Source organism: Amblyomma maculatum, chromosome 4 (genome assembly GCF_055883805.1).
Source record: "Amblyomma maculatum isolate TAMU_Amacu chromosome 4, ASM5588380v1, whole genome shotgun sequence".
NCBI lineage: Eukaryota > Metazoa > Arthropoda > Arachnida > Ixodida > Ixodidae > Amblyomma > Amblyomma maculatum.
This window is the reverse complement of record NC_139347.1, coordinates 168,040,299-168,063,145: the sequence shown is the minus strand read 5'-3', so window position 1 is coordinate 168,063,145 and position 22,847 is coordinate 168,040,299. Positions and strand designations below refer to the sequence as shown.

General features: G+C 50.7%; 1 protein-coding gene across 1 annotated transcript in view; it reads right to left on the bottom strand.

Annotated features, from left to right (window-relative positions):
- Positions 1-22,847, bottom strand: part of LOC146193453 (uncharacterized) — a 50,285-nt gene that overhangs the window by 9,308 nt on the left and 18,130 nt on the right. Inside the window, exons 2-3 of the mRNA XM_084602759.1 lie at positions 3,411-3,643; positions 458-523 (exon numbers count right to left, since the gene is read on the bottom strand). Of these exons, the coding sequence (XP_084458885.1) occupies positions 458-523; positions 3,411-3,643 (299 nt within the window). The remainder of the gene's footprint in view (positions 1-457; positions 524-3,410; positions 3,644-22,847) is intronic.

The window sequence follows — 22,847 nt, the reverse complement described above, 5'->3', positions numbered from 1 at the left end:
TTTTTTGTTTTTTCTGCCCATCACGTTATTTCAAAGCGTCAGTTTAATGTTTCCGTTTAGTGGAGCAGACGACGTCGGTGTACGTGTACATGTCTGCGGTGAAGATAGGACTTCCAACGTGAATTAAAGGACGATGTATGTCTGAAACGAACACCCCCCTCCCCCCCTACTCTCCCTCCCTCTGGGTTGTCAAAGCCCGTAAGTCTTGTATACAGCTCCACTTCAACGGCTCAGTTGGCGTTGGCAGATATTTCGGCGGGAGTCCAGAATACGCTCGAGTAAACAGAGTGATCATACGAATGGGCACTGGGGGAGGAGCTGTATACAAGGAGCAAAAGTGGTTGACAAATCCAGCCACCTTCCATCCCTAATGCGGAGGGACGCTTAGAGGAAGACTGGAAGACCACGCAATACGTCTGCAAAGATGTTCGTAAAAGCCGATATGATGCTCACTCACCACGCCATTAATTTTCGGAGGCCTTAGTCCAGAGTAGAACGGTATGAAACAGCTGCACTTCAGCGCCTGGAAGAACGAGAAAAAAAGAAATGGAGGCTGTTCAGAACATCAGTGGCATATAAAGACAAATCGCGCTTAGCCCCAAGCACGCAACAGTCTCGCACATCCATGCTGAATGGCCGATGGTTTAAACTCCGGTCGCATTAAAGAAGAAAGTTCGTAACGTAGGCTTCTATAAGGCAGACGATGAGAGAAGGACAGAAAACGATCCAATGTAGTCTGAATGGTTGAAAAGTGCGCAATTACAAACAGCGACAGAGCTGCAGAGCTGTGTCGGCACAAGCGCAGCCTTTGTCAGAGCATGGCCTTCGCCGCATGTCCACCATCGCGGACAAAACGGCCGGTGTTACGCGAGACGCCATCGATGGCCCATTATCATAAGGCCATGAAGAGAAACGCCACTCGAGCAGGGACGCTCCCTCTTATCTTCTCCACCCTTCTCCGCTGAGCACCAAAAGGGGGAGCTTTTTTTTTTTTAGATATTATTTTTTTTTATTCCGTACGCCGATGGCGGTCCCTCTATTCGGAAGAGGCGACGGCGCAGGAAGACAAGCGGCACATATATATGTGACGCCGCTAGTTTTTTCGTCACTGGATTACCCATTACATTACGCAGCGCGCGTTTCGGTGCTTCTTAACGTGAACCATTAATTATGTGGAATGTGTAATATTATTTTCTGACATCGACGCGGTCCATAGCGGACACATATCATGCACGTTTGCTGCAGTTGGGTGGTTCTGGTTCTACTGACAGGACGATAAACAACGGGCGCGAATAGTTAACGCTTCCTTCTATACTTGGTTTGATCTGGTGAAGACGGGGTCACATGTAGCCATCAAATGGTTAATCCTTTTAGCGAAGGAATTGAAAGAAAGCACGCCATCCTGCCACTAGCGAAATGCATTAACTTCGCGGATTCACTGCTTACGGTCAGCCTACACCGTCCCGTGTACTACGATCGCCATGCGTCGTCTCCATATGCAGACGGGACAGGTATACTCGCGGAATAGAAATTAACTTGAATGTATCCGCGATAGCGGGGCAACAGAGAGACGAAGCGATGAAGGAAGGCCTCCACAAGGAGAAGAAAATAAGTTGCGCAACCGTCTACGCCTGCGGCATGGCTGCCACACGCGCGCATCGTTTTCTGATCGTCGTTTGAAGCAGCCTACACACACACACACAACGTCTGGATGCTCTACGCCGGCGAAGCGATTTCGTCAGGAGACGGCAGCCGATTCGAGGGACTGAGCCAGGTACGCGAGTCGAACGATACAGCGACGTGGATGGGGCGTTGCGTAAGCGCTGCCGGCGTAAGACCGGTCCATGTAAATGCAGTGAAAACGCTCGAGTTCGTCGTGGCATGACTCCGCTCGCCATCCGCGCAAAAATGGCGTTGTATGCCGCAATTAAAAGCTCTCGCGTCCACCTGTTCGTCAATTGTTCTCCAAATAGATTCTAGGAATAGGTGGTCGGGCCCATCTGGAGTCCCGTGACTCATGAGACAGAGGCCCGCAGGATCGGTTGCAGTCAAGGGGAGACGGCAGCACAGGACCCTTACCGCCCTGTTTTCTTTCTTTTTCCTTTTAACAGTGAAAAAGCAAGGAAAAAGAAAAAAAGGCATACATGCGGCCAAGTACAGGGTCGTTCAATATTAGGGTGGACGTGCAAGTGGTTGCCCTCTTCTGGCGCCGCTGCACTCACACGGCAGTGTATGGAAACAAAATGGCACGTTCACACAGGGACCTCGAGGTAACCACCGCGCAGTTCTAGCTGCGAGCAGTATTGCACTACGACCGGCATACGTTGTTTTGCTTCGCAGCTCGGTGCAAGGGAAATGGCAGCCATTGCCGGCTGCGTGATGGTGACTTTTAAGAACGACTGAGAGCAATTGCATCACACGTCACTGTAGAGCAGGTAGCTTGAAATAGGCACCGTTGCCACTGCATCATGTCATTCCCGGATGCCACTTTTCTATAGCGTGCTTTCTGCTCATCTCTAGTGCGCAATTTCGGTTTCGTCCGAAAACGAAAAACGAAAAAAAAAAAAAAAACGCCTCATTTCCTCGCGCTGCAGGAATTAGTTTTTTGTTTTCTTCGTTTCAAAAACTGATATGGCATCGTCTTGGCAAACTTGTCACATATTCGAACTCCTCATTCGAACTAACTACCCAACTGCTATAATTAAAAAAAATAGTGGGTATTAGTTAATTAGCTGGTAATTAGAGGACTTTTGCAGCATACTGTGTTCGCCGCGGCGCACAGTTCGCTCCTGCAAAAATCTTTTTGTATTTACAACCCAATATTCTTTTTAAGTTGCATGTCTTCCCACGAACGGCCTTGTACAACTATGCTTCTCATTATGGCGGCCCCCAGCCACGTTGTCTCGCTTCTGCTCCCGTTTTCTATCACTCAATATCATGCGGAGTCTTTGTGGCTGGACGCATTCCCGGCTGTCACTGATTTCCGAGCTCGACCCGCTTTTTGTACATTAGGATCACAATGCGCTATCCGTTATCGGACTTTGTGCAGGCACTCTCACGCTGTTCGATATATGTCGTCCACGGCTGATACTGCTATCGACAGAGTTTGCGGAAACCCATTGTTGATCAACATAAACTAACACGGCAAGGCCGACCGACTGGCGACGGCTTGGCAACTCTTTTCGCTCGTTGTTGCAGCGTGTGGAAGTGAGATATGCGGGCTGCCATGGCAGCTTGCGGCACCCAGCTTATTGACAAGGATTTCACCCTCGAGGGCTAACGAAATGCCACAACAGGCCCTTATATGATCCGCCAACAAAGGAGCACTTTCGAAGATTTGAGCAAGGACTGAATCGTGGAAGTCTTCTCCCTAAAATGTGTACCTGGTCGAACCGTCAGAGTGCACCCACCTCGATGAGGTGCTCCCTGGACTCGAAGTGCGAGAGGAGCACATTCTTGCCATCCGAGACCCGCGTGAGCGAGATGTGCAGGCGGCCGCTGCTCAGCTTGTGCGCGTTCTCCGGCAGCAGCTTGCACAGGCCCTCGTGGATGATGCCGTTGATGTCGAAGCCCGGGTGCAGCGGTCCAAGGGCGCGCTGCCTCGCACGCACCGCCACGCGAAGCACGTACGTCGTCGTCTCACCTGCGGCACGCAAAAACACTCGGTCAAGGGACAAGATTAACAGAAAAATTCTCAACGAAATGAAAGCGCCCGTTGAAGGCCGCGGTGCACGCAGTGACATCATGCGCAACCCCGACAAGGCGCAAAACAAACAGGAACTTTTCTCTTTTATTACATCTGCTTTCTCACTCATATCAAAGTGAGGCTTTTGTTCAAAGTATACCTGCGCACACCGCCAAGGGTCCTTATCGCACGTCTCTACGCGGAAGCCCTTTGTAGACCACACGTGTGCTCAGCCGCCGCGGAGCTCCGGGAAAAGCCAATTAGGTGGCGTGACCCGAATCCGACACAAGCGTTCAGGCGGCGTGGCTGCTCCGCACGTTCCCGGAGGCGACGGCGAACTTCCGCGCTCGGGACGAACCCGTGGCGCGGACCGTGCACGGAGAAGAGACGGCGCGCTCACTCAACTCCCTACAACCCAACGGGAGTTTGCGTAAAGAGTCGCGTGTTCCGTTCGAGAGCCTCGCCTGATACGGCGACATCTGAATAGCAATCGCACGCTTCATATGCGCAGTGCTGACATTGAACAGGAAGCAGTGTCGTAAGGGGGATCGAGTGCTCGCGCTCGCTTTTTATTTCCCACTTCATGGCCACTTTCGACAGCTTTAGAATCCACGTGACGGGAAAAAAATGTGCGTCAGGGTCGACCTCCTGAAGCCTTCCAGCCGCATATGCCTGCGGCAGATGACATGGCTGGGCATTGAGTATTGACTGGGCAGAGGTTGCCACGGTAAACGATTCCAATACTAGCATCTCTGTCATTTCTTTACGCAGGCGGTAATATAATTTTGTAGCACGATGTACAGAACACGTATTTACCAGAGACCATCTCCGATTTTTTTTTTTTTTATTGTACTGACAGCTACACTGGCCAGTCTCGCCATTTCGCCGCGCCTGTCCGTGCATGTTCGAAGGAAGAAGAACTGGTGGGAGGCGGTAGCCGGCAGTTGACATGGCCGAGCACAAACTGGACGTAGGGCTTTCTGACATTAAAACTCGGGCCCCTCTTTCCATATGGGAGGGTGATAGCACAATCTGCCAGCCAAAAACCCTTGCATTCACGTTATCGCTTAGCCACCTTCATTGGGCTCGGTTAAAGCGGGGCTTGATATGCTGGCTGGTAGCTTACGCTATCGCGTCATCGCGAAGGTGAGAGTGAAAACAGAGAGAGAGAGGTGGCGTAGTGGAGGGCTTCGGACCACCGCGCTATAGAGGCTTTCGCCTCATTGCGCTTTAGTGGTCAAAAGTGTCCATTATGTCATAAATAAAGCTGGCACCATAGAGTAAATGACTGTGTGCAAATGCAATATATACTTTCAAGTCGAACCTAAGCGTAGCCATGCAGATAGCTGTCGCGTAACTCCAGGTTTAACCACAAGCTAAACCACAGCCAATTTTTTTCCATCTCAGTGGGGAGGTGCGAGGCTTCTATCTAATAAGACGCTGCACATGGGCGTCCTGGAAGCAACTTGCAGCGACACGCTAACGGCAAGTTACGACGAAAAGGCCGATTTCTGGCATGTGAGACGATGGGACTCGAGTGAAAGCGATTGCGCAAGATAAACCGGCCGACGGTTGAAGATGAGGCGCCTTGTGTAACGGCACGCTTTCGCACCAGATCCTTGTCACTTCATGAAATATATTTAAAAAGAAATCGATTCACCGACGGCTAGGCTTAACATCCATTTGGATGCAGCGCCCACAGACGGCACTCGTGACGAGTCGTCAAATCACCGCATTTGTGCAACGCGGTCGCTCGAGCAAGCTCAGCGTCTTTGTGGGCGCTATCTCCCCACTGATACTGAGAAGAGCCCTACGCAACCGCGCCCTTGCGAGAACCCACGGCGCGCAAGGAAAGCTACGAGCAAGAATCTTCTCTTCCGTTCTTCCTCCGTGCGCACAAGCGCCATTTCTCTGGAGAGGCCACTCGTGCGTTAAGCATCCACTTCAGGCGTTGACATGCATTGATGTAAGCGGGAGGCGGCTATCGCTATCTCTGCACACTGCACCTTTAATCTCCCAGTGTTGTGGCACGCGTCATCGCTACGGTTATCGCGCGGAAGGAGCGTCAGACTGGCAGGCGCCGGCCTCCAAACCTTCTGCACGATGCTCCTGCTAGGGAGCTTACGAGCTGCGCCGCGGCGGCCGTGGGCGCCCTACTGTCCTCATGAGCGCGGCTTCGTCCACCAAGAGGGTGGCCATGCAGAACATGCAGAATATGGGGCCAAAGCCAAGCCAACGCTCATGACGAGGGGTATATATATTTCTCTTCCATAGTATGTAGACAACATACCCTTGTTCTGCTCTGACAGATGAGGAAAAGCCCCATGCGGCAGTCGTTAGGACACCTCTCTGCCCCCAGCAGGAGAAAGGAAGCACCACGGGATGCAGGCGCGAACAGGCAACGGCGGGATGCCCGAATTCCACGTGGGGAGGAAAGATGGTGAAGCAGAGTACTTGTTTCAGCATGTTTCCCCCTTTTACAATTTAGGCAGGTGATTCGCTAATTCCTCTAACGTTTATCATTTACATTAAACGTTTATTGCTACTCACTATCGCAGGCCCGCCAAAAAAAGTAACGCGAACAATAAGACCTCCAAAAGCTAGTGTAGGTGAGGGAGAGGCGAAGAAAACGGCAAATCGATGAGAAACACAGGCAAGGCTGTTTATGGTTTATGGGGTTTAACGTCCCAAAGCGGCTAAGCTGCCGCCGCGGCCGGGATTCGATCCTGCATCCTTGGGAACAGCAGCCGACCGTCTTAAACACTGTATCACCGGGACGGGGTAAAACAGGCAAGGATTGGAACGCGACAGTGATGGAGGAAACGATAAAATCTGTGACAACGCTTGCCCACGCCTCCTCGAAGGTTTCCGGGATAAAGACCACGCCGCGGCCGTTGCCTAGTTTATTCCCCCGGCCAAGGTCTGCACTGTCCAGAAGGACAGCAGAATTGGACAGCCTTGTTCACGCGCTGCACGAACCCTCGAGGGTATCTGGACCATAATCCGGATGTAGGTAAAAACGTCCCCGCAAGAAAAGGCCTCTAAAAAAGTGGCAAGTGGAAAAAATGTCCCGTAGGCAAAAATGGGCAAACATTTTTTTTCTAGAAATAATACTGAAACCAAACATGTCTATTGTTTTCTTGACTTTGAGAATAAATGTAGCCATCATGAGAACTGGGTCTTCTAGGTAGTCCAGGTGCCTGACATGCCTGACAGATAGATGTCCCCGGCGTTTGCGCCGGGGACATCTATCTCGCGGACATTTTTACCGGAACCCAAGGCATCCGCTAGACGGCTTTACCACGTCGCTTAAGTATATAGTTGTGAGCCTTGAGAAAAATGGCGCGAATGAGTACGCAGTAACTATATGTAACTGTCATGGACTGATAAACCGGTGCTGTCGACGGGCACATTAGCGATTTCCCCATCTTCCTTTTGAAATCAAGATAACGCAGCAGTCTGGTAGTCGCGCGATCGAGGCCACGCCCAAACATCTACTTCGATTCCGGAGTGCCAAGGCCAGATGGCACAAATCCAAGAAGCAAACCACGGCCGAGTGACCGCCAACTGCTTTACAGCGCGCGATGAAGACTCGCGCGATTTCCGCGCTATAAGCGGCCTTCTCTATATTTAGGATCCTCGTAATGCGATCACGTCGCTCTCCAGTTTCAGCCGGTCGGTTCGTGTCACCCTATTTAGCTGCCACTGCTGGTGCTGAGCCGCGAGAAAAGACAGCGTGCGTCAAATGTGGTCATGTACACTGCAAAAAAAAATAAGTGTGTGTGTGTAGGGGGGGGGGGAGGGGGGGAGTATAGTCGGCCTTAAACGCGTTTCCCAGTGCGAACTCTCAACCTCCCATCCCCAGAATGGGTTTAGCGTGACTAAGGCACCCATAGAGTAAGTGTGGATTAGTCAAAAATAGACACACAATTAGAGCAGAGTTGACTAGCATATTGGCATCCGTGCACGAAGGGAAAACCAAATGCGGCAACAATGCCAATGAAGCGAGACATTGGACTACGCGGAAGAACGCTTAGAAGAGGGGGATGAAAATAACATCCAGGGTCGCGCAGCTTCCCCAGCCGCGTTTAAAGAGTACCAACTGCTGGCCTTACGTAAAACGGGGGCAGGAGAGCGCGTCCGTGGCCGTGTGTAGACCGACAAAGGCAAGTGGAGCGACTTTGGCAGCGTCAACACGACTCACCGGTATACGCTACATATAGGTGTGCACTCAAACACGTGCGGCGACACACAGTCGCACGCGGTGCGCGCGAGCGGGCAGCCGCAAGCCTGACGCACGGGCTCACCGCCTCCCGATCCAGCCTCGGCCTTGGCCCGTTAAAAGGTCAGCACGTGTGAAATGTGCGCGACATGGAAGAACACATCAGCCTCGCATGCGGGCAGTCGATTCCCAGAGCCGCCGGGTATCCACCGGTTTTCCAATGGGTTTCCCTCGGCTTCCGAGGGTGAAACACTTGGTCTTGGGCTAAACCGTCGCTCTCGCGGATTGGGGCTTGGCCCAACCTGGAGGTGAGGGCGATAATTGCTGGCCGAAGGTGTAGCGTAGAGCCTGTCTGGTCAGTTTCACCGTAGTCCGCAGTGGCAACGGCGCTTGGTCATTACTGAGCATGGGTGGAATTCGGAAAAAAAAAATAAAAACAACTCGGTACATCCAGCGAGAACATTATGCAGCCAAAGATTGTACGCGAGCCTCGCGTCATAAGCGCTATTTTCGTTGTACGCCTATTTTTAAGCGCGCTAACGGGCGATTTCTGAATGGTATTCGCTATCTAACAATTCCCTGCTACGCCCTTCTTCATCAATGATCAATATGCTGCTGTAGAGCTTTTGTACCCTTCCTTTCGTTGTAGTCTCACTGCATTCTCCAATTGCGCTATTTGCGTCGTGTATTATAGTACTCAATAACCGATCGGTGTGTTCTCGGCTACCACAATCGGTGGCAAACATTTTATGTTTTATCCGTGTCCTTCTCGGACATACATGTCGGAAGTTGTTCATAAATGAAAGCGAATAAGGGCACAGTATTTCAGACTGCTGAACGCCATGATATGTGCCCCTCGGAGGATGCAGACGATGAGGCGTCTCTTTCACGCCGCCCACATAACCCCTCTGCCAAGCGGCACTCGTGACTTCGAAAGACCGTTCCAAGAATCCGCCGCCTGATCGCACTACACCGCACATCACCCGACAAGTGCTCACCGAGCAGATGGAGCGTGGTCTCCAATCTTGGCAGCACTTTCCGGAAGATAAGTGGGGACCCTGTTTCGCCCTGCATATATTGCACTATATATCTCCGGAAGAGCGGCGGCACCCTTTTTTCTCCCCTAACGATAAACGCGGTCGGCAGGTGCACAGCAGACCGTCCTTCTCAGCCGCCCTACGTCGAGACGGCCATAAACGAGCAAGGTCAAGGTGGAACGCCGCGAAGCAGGCGACGAGCAGTTTCCGCATTCACCAGGATCGGGAGACCCGCAAAACGATGTGTTGGATGTAAGAGACGCAGCAAGGGGCGGCATGGACACTACTACATCCTCTTGGTATATATATGCTGCGAGCCATTCGCCATTTAAGCGGGGGAGCGAGATTCGAGTCCAGTGCTGCCGCATGTCTACCGGTATCGCACTGCACGTTTCTCCGGGACAGCATTGCTCAGCGCAGTTTCACATGCCGTAAAATACTGAGAAAGCACTCCCTCCAGTTCAAAGTGCAGCCCGCCGCGGTGGTGCAGTAGCTCGACTTATGTGCCCAAGGCTGCGGGCCGTTTGAGGCGAAACGAAGAGGCGTCCGTGTGTTGTGCGATGTCAGTGCACGTTAAAGATCCCCAGGTGGTCGAAATTGCTCCGGAGTCCTCCACTCTAGTGTCTCTCATAAGCCTGAGTCGCTAGGAATCAAAGCAAACGAAGTCAAAGGACACTATGTAGAGGGTGTCCTGTGCTGTACGCGTTCCCAGAGCTTGCACGCAACAACCGTACATACAGTAAAATATATATGCAATCTTTTTCCTATCTCGGCACTGGCTCCTACGGTCGTTTTACGGGCCAGCGAAAACGGTGGCGATTTTAGCCGCGCAAGAATGTGCTTCGATCGAGTGGTCATGGACGACAAACTGAAAGATCACTATGCCTGCACTGCGCTGGTCGCGAAATTCCCCCAGTCGTTTAATGTGAAACAGCCTTAAACCCATTCACCGGAAAATGTCGCTGAGGCTACTCAAAAGTATACTTCAACTTTAGACACAAAAAATATACAACACGTGTAACACGACGTCAGCCTTGCAGGCGTTTTTTCGCCGAAAATTATTCATTCATGCCGCAGGCATATATATAAATACACGTATAATTAACAGGTACTGCACGCGGATTGATAGTTGCGATGTGCCTTATGGCGCATAATTGAAGTATGACGATTATCGATCAGATTGTGCTACATGGGAAAACACAAAGAAACAATAAAACAGCAGCTAGAGTCGTAGCCTGACAAGCGCTCATGGTATACGATTATCGTGCCATCGGCTGCATTAATTGGCGGCTGGAGCGCAATGGTCGAAGCACATCGCATGGACTTCAAAGTTGCCCCAACGTTGTCCACCTTCCATAATTCATGGCAACAACGCTCCGTTCTTGTATTAGCGGCTGCGGACCTTCACGAAACCCTGGCAATTTGCAGCCCCTGTCGCACCGCGATGACTTATCGACCATCGAAGAGTGTAATCACAACGAGTGACCCTGTACGGGTGCTGCGGACAAGGTTCGCAGATAAGCCGCGAGACGAGCAGCTCCATGGGGCGGCCAATATATTAAAATATGGAAGTTATTATACATTCAATTGGTTCGTGCATTATCAGCGACGAAGAAATCAGTTATGCAAGATAGCGGCGGCACTGTATGCGGACGCCAAGTACATGTACGAAGAAACGGGAAGGCAATTAACGTCGCCCCAGAAATAAAAATAAACAAACGCGGTTAATGAGAATAGCGCGCCGAAAACGGAATCTATGCGGGCGTACACACTGACGCCTGCACCGCTGTCCGTTTGCGTCACGAGAAGTTTCATTTCATTTATTAATACTGTCAGCCACCATAAGGGGCTGTAACAGGAGCGGAAAATACAAAACGAAAATATGAGCAATACAGAACACGATGAAAACCAATAGTCAATCAAAAATCGTCTCTGAATGCACACACAAACAAAATAAAAATGCAAAACACAGAAATCGAAACAGCCATCTTACACAACAGCAATATGACCTCATCGCCCTGTGCTAGTGCCATAAATGAAATTTACATTATGATGAAGATCGAACGGCAGAATCTGGAAGAGAAGAGTTCCAGTCCTTACAAGTTCGCGGAAAATAACTAAACTTGAAGCAATTATTTTTTATAGCCGGCAATGGATTGAACCTACTATGACGATGCCTTGATGTCTCATTAGTTTTGATCTCAAAGTAAGTAATTTGATTTATTTATTTTTAGATTTTTATTGATAATGATGTAAGATTTTTAGTCTTTCATACCTGCTTCTGCTTTCTAGCATTGGTATAGTTGGGCTTGCTGGCAGAGGTCTGTTGAAGAATGGTTACGGCGGTATTTGTTATAGATAAACCTTCCATCGAGTCGCTGAATCCTATCTATAGCTTGTGACAATTAGTTGCTATGTGAGGATCCCATACTAATTGAGCATATTCGATAATTGGTCTGACTAGGGTTTTGTAAGCCAGGCACTTAACATTTGGGGGAGCACTGTGCAGGTACCATAGCGTTTTAAAAGCTTTGGAAATGACATTTTCAGTGTGGGCATTCCATCGTAGGTCTGATGTAAAAGTTATGCTGAGGTATTTATCTGTCGAGCATGTAACCATTTATTTGATAATTAAAATTAACAACATTTTTTTTTTTTTAGTTACTGACATCAACACAGACTTTTTTAAAGTTTTACTCCACCTGCCAGTCGTTACACTATTTGACTATTCTTTGTAGGTTTAAATTTAAAGTGTTGGTCTGATGAAAAAAACTGGTTTGACCAATTGCCATCCCGAGAATTGCGGAAGCAACGAATTACGAAGAATTGCTCGCGTCTAAGGAGATCAGCCTCTGCTGATGTCAGCTTGCCGGGGCCATGGAACGGCAAGAATGAAGGCCGTTGGCTCCAGGCCCCAGAAGGCACGCGTTATACGCTCATCAGTAAGGTGCCGTTCGGCGAGATTACGGGCGATATAGGCCGGTTGAAATCTGACGCCTTGAGCACGAACTGGCCAAGATAGGATCGGTTGCAAGGGCCCCGCGGCATCTCTCTGGGGTTAGACAAACTTCATTCACACTTCGAAACCCACACCGTTACATAAGCAGCGAGCAGAGCTCCACGGTGAAGAGGTGCGCGCGTTACGGAACTAACTCTGCCTCTCTCTCTCGACCGATCTGACTTAAGAATGAACGCCGGTTTGAGTAAACTGGCATTGAACAATATAAACCCGGTTGATGAGCTCGTTTGAAGTCGCAACACACAGGAAGGCCCCGCAATATTTTCAGCCATCTCAGGATCGCATTTCGACCCGACGCCAAATCCACCGAGTTTCCCGAGCGGCGCAAGGGAGTGCCCATGCATGTTGGCCGATTTGGATAATTGTCTTTTTCCCGAGTGCGCAAACTTTTTTAGCCATTCTTCTCATCATGTGCACGCGAGCAGCTCGATTTCGTGCAGCTGACCCTTCATAAATGACACTCCCCTGACTGACATTCGCGAGCCCCCGTTTACCTACGTCGGCCAAGATAGCGGCGATCTTTCCATCCGGTATATTTCCTCGAGGCGCGGCGGTAGTTTATAAATGATTGTGTGCGCGTGCCAGCGAAACCGTGCCCGGCGTGGAACTTGACGCGATGAGGAGGGCACACAAACACTTGTCGTCAGCGCGGGCCGTATAAACAAGAGTGGCCCCGAAATGTCGCCTATCCCACAAGGACGCAATACGGTGGCAAGCCCATCGGCCGCTCCGCTATCGTCAGCGGTATTTGCCAGCAGCAGGAAGCCTTATCTAAATGGCTCAGGGGGGAGTGCCTGAATGGAACGAAAAAGGCGGTTCGAGTGCTCACACGGGTAAGGGAAAACTCCAGGACAAAAGGGAACGGTCCACAATGTACAGTAGGCGTGACTCCCATGCGAGACGGCCAGTGGAGACCTCCGGATATAATTTTTTTTTAAAATCCGGGGGTATTGAACGTGCACCGACATCGCACAGTAGGTTGCGCTTCGGTGGAAAGATAAAAACATAGGAGGAACTACTAGGCTGCGAAAAGTCGTGACTCTAACCCCTTCATTGCAGTGCTGCAGTGCCGAGGCAACCACACCGGCAATAAGCCAAGTTTCAGCCAATATTCGCAATCATCATTGCCAGTCACACAGCCGAAAAAGCGGGTCCGCAGGCAATGTACAAGGGAACGACCAACAGAGGCTCACTGGTGGCGTCGCCATTTTTCTTTCTTTTTTTTTCTGCTGACAACGGACGCAAGGAGGAGCAGTCATTCAGGCTTCCTATAGTGCTCGATGCCGCGCTTCTGCAGCTTCTGGCGCAGTAGCGGCAGCAGTAGGCAAGATAATAAAACGCGTTTCAGCCCCACGACAACGCGCGTACTTTTCACGAGCGACGCATCTTAGGCGCCCGGCCGGCCCACTCGTAATGTCTATAATCTTTGGGATTCCTGGCCCCAAGGAAAGATATGCAGGATAACGAGCGCTTAGTCGCTACGCGCCCGCTGTTGCCGCAGCCGGAATTCGCCCCTCCACCGAAAGCTTCCGCGTCGGCGTACTGCGAGTCTTCGGTAAGCGCTACCTTCAGAGGTCGGCGATTTCGAACGCTTGCCTACTGCGTCGCTTTTTACGCCGCCTAGGTTCCATCAGGTCGCTAGCTGTACACACCTGCAGCGCGCGAGCGAATTTCCTCACTGACAGCTTTCTTCCACTCTAATGCGCTGCCACAGGATATAAACCTGGGGACATCTAAGCTGCGTTTTAAGGCTATGAGGCGATTGCGTGAGTGGCGCGCTCTCCGACGTCGCAACTGTCCTCTGTCAAAGCCAGCAACACACGCGCATCACCACAGTTCGAAAACTATACGTGGAACGGAGTGGGCCCAAACGATCGCAGCGCCCTCCACGCCTAACCGGCGACGGTTGACAGCCTACTCTGTTTTGTGGCACGTCTGCGCGGTCTTGCAATTATAACCCGGTATGTGAACGTTGACATCACCCAGCCAAGACAAGGAGGAGAAAACAACTTTATTCAACACATTACTAAGCGTCAAGAATGTCCTGGGCCAGGGTCACCAAGGCCAACTGATCTTTCAGCTGGTCGGAGGCTAACCAAGCCCGCCACGTTGGGGGAGGAGGGTGTGGAAAGTGGGGTGATTGAATTCTGACAGGGCATGAAAACATGCAATGTTCCAAGTATGCATACAGTTTGGAACAATTTGAGCATGCGGGGAAATGTCTGAATCGGTATAGAAACGATCTGGCCAAGACAACGTGCATATACCTGGAAGGCACGCTAGCTGAAACTCGCTTCGGGGCGCCCGTCTTTCATTTTTTCTCACACAATAATGCGGAGCGATTGTACGAGCTCACGGTGACTCGCCGCGTTAGGTCAGAGTACACCGTGGATCAGAGCATCAGGTGAGCTGTATATGGGGAATGCTCGAATCAAACTCAGCATGCCCCTTCCCGCGGTAAACGCCAGACGTCAGTCGTGACACTGGTCAACGTCCCTGCTGTAGGAGAGACGAATTCTGGCAAACAAACGACCGCTGATTTCGACCAGGGAAAATGACGGACAGGCCTCAGTGTGACAGAGGCCACGAGAGAAAGGCGGGGAGGGTGAACAACGGAATCTGATGGCTTGGAAAAGGCCACTGTTGCAACCGCGGCGAAAAACGCGCAAAGAGAGTTTTCGTCCCCGCTTACACCGCGCGGTACAAAAAGCCAATGAAAGCGCTTGCCACGTATTTTGGACGTGGGGACACTGCTATCTCGATGCACGCGCCGAAAAAAAAAAAAGTACTGTCGAAGAATAAACTATAACAAGCACTAACGAGATACCGTGAAGGTCCGGCCGCTTTCAAAAGGTCATGCTGCTAATGTATAAGCAAAGCATGTATAGGTGCCATAAGGCATTCCAGCTGAGGGACGCGCTCTGCGCCATTATCAGTGATGGCCTCGGTTAATTTGTTATGCACTGCTTATCTCCTATTGTGGATAGCATTGATAACAGTCATAACCGCGAAGCCACAGGCGCTATACATGTATTTGTGATAGCCGCGAAGGCGTGAATTGCAGCTCTTGACTCCACTTTTCTATGCTTTTCCTCGACGGCCGCAGTGCTCTTGTTTTGTACCTTACTGCAATACGATGATGAAACTTGGTCCCAGGACCGTGCGTCCCATCGTCCGCGCTCAGAAGCCACTTAATGCACCGGCGACAACACTGGCCAAGGAGAAATGCAGAACACGACCACGTGCTGCGCCATATGTCAATGCAAATGAAGAAACTCTCAGCCAGTCGGACAATTCGGATTAGTTCATGAAACTAACAAAGTTTGGATGCGTTTTTTTCTCTTTCTCTTTAGAGTACTGCAATAGACGGCGTACTACATAAATAGAGAAACACAATTTATCTATTCCATCAAAATAATGTATGTAACTAAACTGTTTCCCTCGTGCAGTTCCAACATCAAGCGCCAAACGACGACTTTGAAGTCAGGGATGAATTGAGATCGAATCATTATATATATATATATATATATATATATATATATATATATATATATATATATATATATATATATATATATATATATATATATATATATATATCATTACTGTTCGATCATTATTCCTGAACCTCTTCGGTAGGCTTGCATAATGCGAATTAAGGTGGACAGAGCAGTGAGCATATACGGAAATTTTGGCGAGCTTCACGTGCCCAAAAATTGCCTCTGACGTCCCAGCAGTGACTGTCGGTGGCTACAGCATGTGAGCGAACAGACCTTCCGTTACAAGTTGTTCTCGGGCTTTCGTGAAATACACGCGACTGTTGCAAGTTTTCTAAGTGACGCCCACCAATTGCGCAGAACAGGACACATAGCTGAAACTTGGTGTCTCAACTCCTTTTAACAGCGCCGATCAAAGCCCTTTCAAAACTTTAAACAGCGCCTAGGATACCATCACGCCACGCGTGCGCTCAAAGGACCACGGAGTTACGAAAGGCAACAGTCGCTAATAGTGTGCACCACAAGGACATGCTCTCGACCTTGAATGATCCGCACGACGGCCGCAATGGCACGCGCGGGCGCGTACCAAACACGTTCATTGTCGCACACTGCAGTTAATTACTACATCAGGTCTAATTCTGGTGTCGGTTACATCTGAACGCGATTGACTTGCCCCTCTAGCGTCCAGGCGTCTCTCCCACAGAAGCAGCCCACGGCAAAGCTGCGCATCGTGTCAGAGCTCGTGGAAGGAGGGAACGACACGCTGGCTGCTGATAGCGACCCTCTTCGGCACTTGAATCGCGTAATACGCAGTATAACCGATTCGATCGTGGCCGCGATGTCAAGGGGTTATGGGAGGGCACTACGCTCTATCCGAGCAGATACAGACGAGCACGCAGTACACGACAAAGGAGCCTCCTCCTCGTGACACAGCAGGCGAGAAAACAGGGTTGCGCAAGATGACAAGAAAACCAGCAGCGGCCGCCCCCTCCGTGACGCGGGGAAAGCCCCTCGCCGAGACAACAAGGAAGCGCACCGCTGCAACGATAGCAGCGACGAGACTCTTTATCGCTCACGCGCGTGCTGCAGGGTTATCTAATCGACCGCCTAACAAAGGATCGCGAAGGACGCAGTGAAGGAGGGACAAGTTGAGTGCAGCATTCGTTGCGTAATCGCCACCTGGATGGATAAGTTGAATGCGTACTCTGAATATGGGGCCTTATTAGGCATCCGAGCGTTAGCTTGCGTTCATCGCGCATCGCTATCTGGCGAAGGCGTTCTCTCAAAACTGCAAGTACTCTTTCTCGCCCACCCTGATGAAATGAAAAGTGCCGTAACGTCTCACTTGCCTGTGCAAACCTCAAGCGCGCGTCGGGGAAGGCAGTTGTGAAAGAGAGGCGCAGCAGCGGAATGGATGACATCGACCTTTAATGTGTACTGGCTGCGCACAACATGCGGGAGTTTTCGTATTTCGCCTCCATCGAGAGGGGACCGTCGCAGAGAGAAGGACTCGATCCTCGCGTCCTGAAAGCAGGACTGATGCCGAAGACACCGCCTAACGAGACTGAGCCACTACGCGCTCGCCTCAGATGCATTCGTAAGCCAATCACATGTACGACTATCCATAGCTGGCTACTGCACGAGGTTCTGCTTCGTCATTGCCCTGTTCGAAAATGCTGAGCTGAGAGTGACCGCACTATCCAACGTAGTGCATCGTCAGCACAGTATACGTGTTCAGCCTCGTCTGCATGCTGACTCAGCCGAAACCAAGAGGACCCGGCGTCAAAGTGCAGATAACAGCTGTCCACACGCTGGAGGCAGCAGTCGGTGCGCTCTCGCGGTCATCGCTCTTATCAGGGCGGCAGATAAGGCGGTGTTGATGGCTTGCGCGCCGCCCATATGTATACGCGGGCACCCAGCCGTGGGCAAATACAATCGGTCGCTCTGTATATCTGGTTAGTATTTCTCTTCAATTTCAAGCAGGCGAGCAGAGATAGCGCGGATAAGAAGATAGCGCGATTGCGCATTGCTGGTTGGGTCATTACGCACTGTGGGATTTGAAGGCGTCGCAGATATGACCCAAGGAGCTTGGACGCCACCTATTCTCCGCACCTGTAACGGCGAAGAACACGTGGCGTTGCGTAGCACGGTTGCCCCTCCCGCAGGAAGTGCTCATTTGACCAATATCAGCATCGTGATGCCCTTGCGGGACGCCGCTCTGCCGCACGCACGATTTGCCGAATGGACTATGTGCCATAGGTCCGCCGATAGAACACTGTCCTATGCCAGCTTATCCCACAAACTTCCCAACTTCTACGGTCATTAGACTCATCTCGCGGAATAGAGACCACCCTCCTAGTGCGCGCGCGAAAAAAAAACGGTGTTCTTCACACACACACACACACACACACACACACACACACACACACACACACACACACACACACACACACACACACACACACACACACACACACACACACACACACACACACACACACACACACACACACACACACACACGCACACGCACGCACACACATTTAAGTTGGTTTTCGGGAAATGAAGGAGCATTATTTGATCTGATGGGTACCTAAATATTTACAATTCAAGGTACATAACTGGAGACACATTTGTCGTTAGTTCCGGTCCCTATCGTACCTTATGTAACCTAAATAGAAGATGGATGCTGAATAGGAGTGAAATGACATGATACCACACTGAGCTTGCACAAAGAACATTTCTGTCAGTTTCAATAAGACATCACGCACGTATTTTTTCGACACGTTTTCTCAGGCGTTTATAGTGATATTTCAATTCGGATTTTCGGCGGAGCGAGTCAAACTCTCTACAGCGGAAAAAGAAAGGGAGGGAGGGAGGGGGGTGCGCATTAATAATAATAATAATAATAATAATAATAATAATAATAATAATAATAATAATAATAATAATAATAATAATAATAATAATAATAATAATAATAATAATTGGTTTACAGGAAACGAAAGGCACAGTATCTGACGCTTTTTCCGTAGACACCTGAACCGAGCCGTAAAGGGAGGAAATGAAAGGAGTGCCGTAGTGGAGTGCTACGAAGTAATTTTCACCACCTGGGGATCCTTAACGTGCGCTGACATCGCACAGCATACGGACGCCTCTTCTTTTCGCCTCCATCGAAATGCAGCCACCGGCGGTCAGGTTCCAAACCGAGTGCTCCGGTATCGTAACCACTGCACCACCGCGGCGGGTCGTCACTGTGAGTCCACATCGCGTAATTTAGTCAACGCTCTTCATGTCATATTCCGTCGCCCTAGCCTATCGCGTTGAATATCACAAAGACAAAAACCGCAATTTTGTGTGTGTGTGTGTGTGTGTGCGTGTGCGTGTGCGTGTGTGTGTGTGTGTGTGTGTGTGTGTGTGTGTGTGTGTGTGTGTGTGTGTGTGTGTGTGTGTGTGTGTGTGTGTGTGTGTGTGTGTGTGTGTGGAGGGGGGGGGGAGGGGCAATTAGGCGTTGAGAATGTCAGCAGCATTTCTTTTCAGGGCGCTGCACTCGCAGATATGTACAGCCTCGTCCACTTCTGGCTAGAACACGGTCACTGCTTTTAAAGCAACATTGCATCCGACCCGGCCACGCAGTAATCTAAAGTGGCTGGCCATGTGAAGCAGCACATCCGTGTCTCTCTGTGCTTGCATCGCTTTGCATCGATATCTGCCTGCGTCAGATACAATGTTGCTTTAAAAGCAGTGACCGTGTTCTAGCTAGAAGTGGACGACCCTGTACATATAGTGGCTGCGACTGATATAGACCGTATACGCCAGCTGAAACAGCACTCAGCGCTAGCGACTCCTCCCTCCTCTGCCAGGTTCCCCGTAGCCAGTGGCGCAACCCAAGAGGAACGCGTGACCAGTGATGATACGTCAGCGTCGCCGCGAGCCAGACGAGCAAGGCCGCAGCAGGTCGTTACGCGTCGACCGTCGCGGATAATGCCTGGCGCACGGTTGGTAATCAGGAAAGGGAAGGCGCACTAACTGTCTCAACGGACCCCTGAACAGGGCAGAGAGGATAGCGAAAGAATTTCGGGAGTGAGAGCGCTGGGCTCCGGTCTAACTTCGATCACAGGGAGAGTACTTGAGAAGTGACCTCGCGCGATACAGTGCGATCTTTAACATTTCCCGCCATCAGCCACGCTAGGATTGGACTGCGATGCTTCGCGCTTGCTATGAGCTGTTGCAAGTTGCAGCCAGAAATTCAAGAGCCGAAGCGTGGCAAGTGAGCTTTTTCTTTTCTCCCGAAAAATCTACGCTCAGCTATCCTTATCTAAAATTCATTCTTTCAACCTAGGGCCAAAGGCCACTTTAAAAAATAGGGGGGGGGGGGGGGGTTATAATAAATGGTTAGAGAGCACGGCTTCCAGCATAAACCTTCAGACGAAACCTCCAATCGATATCACAGCCAGCACGACTAGAGTCGGTCGTGTCTCCGCGTCTTCCGCAGGACCTCGAATCCCGGGGTCCATATATATGCGAGGGTCATCCGTCGTGTCTTCGCGTTCAGCCAGCGAGTGCGAGCAGTTCGAGAGGATCGGTGCCACAACGCTTGACCCGAGTGCGCAGAAGGAATGCGAGTCTCAGTCGAGATCCGCGTTGGGCACGTGGCCGACAACCTCCATTGTTCTCGTGGGGGTGGGCGACAACGAAGTTGTTTGTTTCGACGAGAACGGGGGAGAGGCTGCCCCCACCCGTCAATCACTGCGCCTGACAACCGCGTGTGACATCGAAGTGACGTCGCGGGTTGCGCGCGCCTCGATCGTGACAACACCCGTCTCGGATTTATTTCCTTCGTGCACTGTTCTTTGCCATGTGCGGATCGCAACACGAGTCGGTTACCGCTAATACACGAAGACGATCTACGTACTGTATACAGGCAAACTGCGTCTAGTGTTCGTAATGTGGATGATAAGGGAAGAAGAGAAATGCACAGCTGGCGAAAAAAATAGGGGCGCTGATGACTAAGGCACCCCACTTATGACAGCCCTGTGGTGCTCCCATCATCATCTACATTCTTCCTTCTGTATTTGTTGACCCCACCCCCCAAAAAACTAAAGAAAAAAGAAAACATAAAACTGCCCACGTGTAGGAAATCGAGAGCCGGTAGCGCAGCGCGCGGCCAATTCCCACGTTTCCTCTAAAGCCCAGCTCTTCCTTCCTCTTACGACGTCCCGATCTCCTCCCCTGAAAAAGCCAGCAAGTGAAGGCGCACATAAGCAACGCCTACATAGGTCGTCTCGAACCCCCTATTGCTTAACTATATAGACTAGCACATGCATGCCAATTAGACAACAAAATGACGTCATCCGGAACGCTGCGCGAAAGTTTGCATGAGAATTTGGATACGGAGGAGGAGAAATCTGGCGCCACACTCTGAGAGGCCCTTATTCCCCACGAGCAGATGGCGCGCCAAGTGCCGCATATGTTGGGGGAGGGCCCTGCCACTCGCCACTTCGGCGCTCGACAACGGCTGGCGGCACAGTTGCTATGAAAACTGCGACGAGAGCGAGACACGACGAATGTATACAGCCAGCGTCGAGGCACGAAGGGATGTTCGCTGTTCAATTACAACTTATCACGACACTTCGTTATATCCGGTCTAGTTCGTTATATCAGGTTATTAATGAATCTTTATGGAGCCCATATTTTCTGTCTCAAAAAATCGGCCAAGCACGGCAGTTGGCCGCAATACTTGTGCTCATAGATGATAAGAGTGAAGTCTGACTGCTGAATGCCACTGCTCCTGCAAGGACCTCGCTCCTATAGGCTGTGACGTAGGGACAGAATCGCATCCTTCCGGAGAGTGATGAGCGCCAGGATCCAGCACGCACGACTACGGGAGAAGCTGAAAGCGTGCTACATTTCAAGCCGGTTGACAACATGGTTCACGTATAGCGTACTAGTGCGAAAGTCGGCGAAAATGAGAGTTAGATATATGATGTGATACCGTAATTTTAACTTACGCGGAAGCCTCCCTCCCGCGCATCCTTTTATCTTTTCTATTTGTGTGCCTAGTGAACTCCTCCCCCCTTTTATTTTTCCGATTTCAGTGGTTAGTAAACCTCCGACGCACGGTAGCCGGGCGCACACATGTGAAAGTGCTCTCTTCCATTATACTCTCCTCGGGTTCATCACTTTCCTGCACTGTCTTGTTCGGTCACATCCATTGCGAATGTGGTCAGCGCTGGGGTAGGCAGGACGGTTGAGCGACTGCGAGGTATACTGTTGGTATAGGTGACGTTACAGAATGCGAAAGATGAGCCCAGTGCCGCCGCTTCGCGCGCTTTCAACGGCGGCCGCGCGCGTGGTTCTCGTCTCCTTATCGGCGGGAATGTGGACACGCAAACAGGCGACCGCTACAAAGTTGCAAGAGGCGCGTGTCAGGGGCTGAGTTAACACTGCTGCTAGGAGATAAAGGGCGGCCTTCCTCCTCAGAGGATATGCCAAGAGGTGTCCCATTTCCAAATCACGCGTTTGCTCGGGAAGCCGGCACTCATCGCGCGAGTAAGTAGGCACGAAAGAAGGCTTTCGAAACGAATTGATGCAGTCGTAAGGCCATCAGTACGCAAAGTTAGTCTTGCTGCCCTTTTTCAAAGATATTATTGCTCCTACGAGATGCAGCGTAACCGATACTAAGCAAGCTACCACAATGTTTCCAACCGAGAATGAACACTTCGTCTTGCACATGCATACATTGCAATCGTTCCTATATGGATACGCCTATTCGTTCTCAATGTTTACGACGACGGACCTGTACGAATAACCTGACCTTGTATGGGGCTAAGGCTTTCTGAGGCGGAATCCGGAAGCCTGACGGCCGTGGCTACCCACGATGGGAGAACGAAGAATCATTTGCGCATGCGCCGATCCATTGGCGCGAGCAATAAAAAATCACCCGCCACTTTCTTGCGCATTAGCAGACCTCTATGCGGCCATAAAATTAGGGGCGAAATCGCACGGCTCAGTCTGCAAATGTTCAAACGACGGGGAAAAGGTACAAAGAAGGTCGAGGCAGGTGACGCGCAAGAGCGACTAACTGCACTCACACTATCCCACGTACATTGGAAGTAACTGTGACAAAGTTTCGCGGGCCACGTCTGAACCGATTTTACTACTGCGGATGCACACCGACGCATATATACTACGTCATAGGCCCTCCGTGGCTCGCTAACGTCTTCCAATATTGACGCGTTTATATTTCTACGAGTGAACCCATTAAAACTGGTCAGGCGCACTCACGCTAATCGCAAAACGCCATGCTCTGTGCTTCCCTCGCTCAAAAAACAACGGCGTGTGAAGGGTTCTCGGAGTTGGCTTCCGGCGCTGGGCTGAACCCTTA